Source organism: Aristolochia californica, unplaced genomic scaffold, assembly GCF_029961685.1.
Source record: "Aristolochia californica isolate CCGP_79_NKW_82.1479 unplaced genomic scaffold, dmAriCali1.0.hap1 SCAF_7, whole genome shotgun sequence".
NCBI classification, from domain to species: Eukaryota; Viridiplantae; Streptophyta; class Magnoliopsida; order Piperales; family Aristolochiaceae; genus Aristolochia; species Aristolochia californica.
Genome location: NW_027182268.1, coordinates 250,772 through 254,604, shown reverse-complemented (window position 1 = coordinate 254,604; position 3,833 = coordinate 250,772). Strand labels below are relative to the sequence as shown.

The window sequence follows — 3,833 nt, the reverse complement described above, 5'->3', positions numbered from 1 at the left end:
CAAAACCGGTGACTATTGATAAACTGAAGCTATGTTCAGTTTCAGTTGGTCTGCAAGAATGAAGAGACCTAGATAAAGCTGCTGCATTGATATGTGTGAAGACAAATTGATATCAGTCTTCAAGTGGGAGATTGTTAGGGAATCCCCATGTTTGAAAAGTTAAGGGACATATAGGGAATTTTTTTGTTTCTTTATAAGGTTGGAGTGTGGAGCACTCAACCTCATTAAATACTTAACTTAGCTTTTATTTTCCTCTCCCCCCCCCCCCCCCCCCCCCCCCGTCGATTTGAAATCGCTGTGTGATTTTCGACTGTGTGTGAAAAAAAACCAGAGTAACAGAAACGTTCGGAATTTTTTTTCCGTTGAAGCTCTTTGAAGGTTTGTTTTTCAGAGAGAGTGAGAAAGCTTCGTGCTTTGAGTTTGTACGATCGATACAGTGAGAAATCACTTCCTTTCTCGCCGAGACGCTGCTGCAGAAATACTCTCTGCTTGCCGTCGTTGTGCTGCTCCGGCGTTGCGTGATTCCTCTTGTTGGGCATCTCTATCCTCAGTGTAAAGTGAGAGAGACCAGAGAAGGAAGAAGGGCGTTGTATCCTCAGTGTAGAGGGAGAGAGCGAAGGAGAGGAAGAAGGAACGCCTCCGCAGAGGCGTTGACTAGTTTGTTTTATTACTGACCGTGTGCTGTTTGTTTCGTGTTGTTTCTGACCGGTGCTATTTGGGCATCGGCGAGTCTCAGGTCTTCGTACAGGTTACATTGTTCCTTCTTTTACAGATTTGTATTTATTTATCTGCAGTGGTAGATTAATGTATGGATTGTATGGATAGGAAATTGTAAACATTGAACGATATTCCCTATAAAGAATTATCATCAGCAGCTGTGGACGTAGCCCGATTTGGGTGAACCACGTTAAATCTATGTATTTAATTTTGCTCTCTAGATATAATTTGATCTGTATAATCCTATCACAGTGGTGATCAGGGCTTTTCGCTGCCAAACTCCCCGGGTCGGGGGTAAGGGCTCATGGTGACGCCCTCGTTGATGTGCTTCTGCCACCCTCCCGTGTGGGCCTTGGCGTGGGACCAGTAGAACAAGAGTGAGAAGAGCATTGGAGAGCAAGATGAGCGCCGCCCCCCGGCGGCGAATACCCCTTCCCGGAGCTCTGCGCATGATAGGTGTTGGACACCGAAGTGGGCGCGGTACTTGGTGTGGTAAGCATTCCTCGCGGACCCGGCCAGAAGACACGCTTCCGCACCCAGAAAAGTACACCTAAATCACAATCAAAGGTCCTCAACAAAAAGGATTTTTACTTGGGAAGGTTTGGGGAGATTGGAATTCTGGAAATAAAAAGTTGTGTTTGTGAATGTTGTTAAAAATAATAGAGATATTTAGTAGAAGTAGAACTGAGCACTGTAGGACCGTGGGAGAGTGTTTTTTTCTTCTTTTGTTTTGACTTACCAGGAAAGCACAAAGGAGGAAACGGCGCAGCTCCTGGTCGGTCCGGCGGTGAGTCCTTTTCCAAAACAGAGACATTTAGTGACGCCGGTGACGACCCCCTGACTCACCAGCACACCGAGGAAGGCGGAGAGTCCGTACACCGTCGCCGCATCTGAGCCATACTTGCAGAAGGTAGTCTTATCGTAATGATCCGTAACCGGTTGTCCCTGAGAAACACGGGTAATAAAAGCCAGATTAGAAAACATGAAGTTGGTCTTACAAATATTGCAGGGGAACAATCGAAAGGGAGAGAGAAGAGAATATAATCTTACAGAAGAAGGTGATGAGATAGAGAGAGAGGAGACGAGTGTGAACGAATGAAAAAAAAATCCCCGATGATTTAACCCATTTTGGACCTTTTCATTAGTCACAAACAAATTACCCAGCAGCTACGCTCAAATACAACTTCCACGATAAGCCAACATTCCATGTGGGACTATAAACGAGGTAGAATCGATTGCAGATTAAAAGCCGCAGCTTCGAATCTCCTTGCATTCAAATATGCAGACAGAAATGGCATCTTCTTCCATTTTCTGTTTAGTTCTTACCGGGAAAGGAACCTGAATCAATTAATCAGGTCTAAGTTATACAAAATTACTTATATTAACCTAATTATGCTATAGAAGGGCTCGAGAGAGCGGTGGTTCTGTTGGTGTGCCTCAAGGGAAGGTGGGTGAGCGTCGAAGTCACAGTTGGGGCAAAGGAGTAGAAAATCGAAGCCGGCTGGTCTCGGCAGACATCGCAGAGATGGTATCTGGAGTGTTTGGAGAAAATACCATTGGCGGCGTGTACTTGACGGTCGCAGGGGATGCAAAGCTTGGCAGAATCGGCTCGACAGTAGAGCAAGGCTTGTTTCTCCTTCCAATGATTGCAGACTTTGCTTTTGTTCTCTGGGTGGTCTTCATCCTGGGCATTTCTCGCCATTTTTGAGCGACTCCTGCTGTAAAGTGTAGTTCCCAGCAACCTTTGTCTCTCTCCCTCTTTCTCAGATGCCTCTCTAGTGAATTACATAAATAAAAAACTGCAAACTTTTATCATCAAATTAACTCAAGAATTCTCTACTAAAAATATTAAATCAAGAGCTGTAGTTGTTGGCGGTGAGTTAAGAACTTTTTCACATAGAAAACGGAGGAGAAAGCAGACGGAAAAAATTGAAGCGCTCAGAAGTATCACCCCTGATTTCTTTCCAACCAAGGAAGAGAAATCCTTCAAAGTGGGTCCATAATATACCTTTCAAAATAAATACGGTACGAGAAGAAATTTAAAAAAAAAAAAAAACCAGTAGAGTAACAGTTCAAGCACTCGTCAAAGACTCAGAAATGGCTTCCATCAAAACGAAACTTTACCTTTCCAGCCAAATACAAAAAAAAAAAGTGGGACATCCAGAAAAAATGCCAGATTAGAAAACATGAAGTTGATTTTACAAATATTACGGAGACGGGGGCCACATTCGAAAGGAAGGAAAAACAACAAAGAGGTGATTAACGAGAAAGCCTGATACGTCGTTACCGTTGTTCAGACCCTCTCGCTAATCACGAACGGATAACCCAGTTGCTCCGGTCAAATACAGCCTAAAAGATAAGCCAACATTCCATGTGGGACTATAAACGAGGTAGAATCGATTACAAATTAAAAGCCCCAGCTTCGAATCTCCTTGCCTTCAAATATGCAGAGAGAAATGGCATCTTCTTTCTTCCATTTTCTGTTTCCCTTAGGATAGTTCTTACTGGGAAAGGAACCTGAATAATTCGGTTGTGTTCTCCTTCCAACCCTGATTCTTGTCTGATCTTTACCTTTAAACAAGAATCAAGATTCTGTGATTGTTAAAGGATGAAACCCAGCTTTCCAAGTGAAGATAATCTTTACGTCTTTCACTGAGTAAACTCTGTAAGCGGCACCAAAATGGGTGCTCTTCTTCCTCCTCTGACTCTGAATATTGAATTGACCATTATGAGATCCAATTTCTGGATCTCCTCTGCAATTTTGTGCAATCTGAAAATCCAAAACATAGCTGATTTTAGGTTACTATTGGCCGTGTTCTGTTGTGTATTGGATTCTTAAATGTAATGGCTTAATTGGAAAAGTAGATGGAACTACGAAAACAATGGAGACACCTTTTTTTTTTCACAATTGAGGCATGATGTATTTTTAATTCATTCTAACTTAATTGAGATTTCTTATTTAATTGAGATATTAATTAATCGTGTGTTTGATGGATCACTTTGCTTTTAATAGATGTATGATGGATCACTATGTGTTTGTTAAGCATACTAACAATGGAGTTGTTCTCCTAGTGATATATGTGGATGATATTATTATATTATGAAGTGTTTCAAAA

General features: G+C 42.2%; 1 protein-coding gene across 1 annotated transcript; it reads right to left on the bottom strand.

Moving 5' to 3' along the window:
* Nucleotides 1–975: 975 nt before the first annotated feature.
* On the bottom strand, nt 976–2,419 carry LOC137936132 (uncharacterized). The gene is made up of 4 exons (XM_068780687.1): nt 2,288–2,419; nt 2,044–2,055; nt 1,457–1,662; nt 976–1,267 (listed from the first exon to the last, which is right to left on the bottom strand). Exons 1-4 carry the CDS (start codon nt 2,417–2,419, stop codon nt 976–978), a joined length of 642 nt encoding a protein of 213 aa, XP_068636788.1.
* Nucleotides 2,420–3,833: the final 1,414 nt, after the last annotated feature.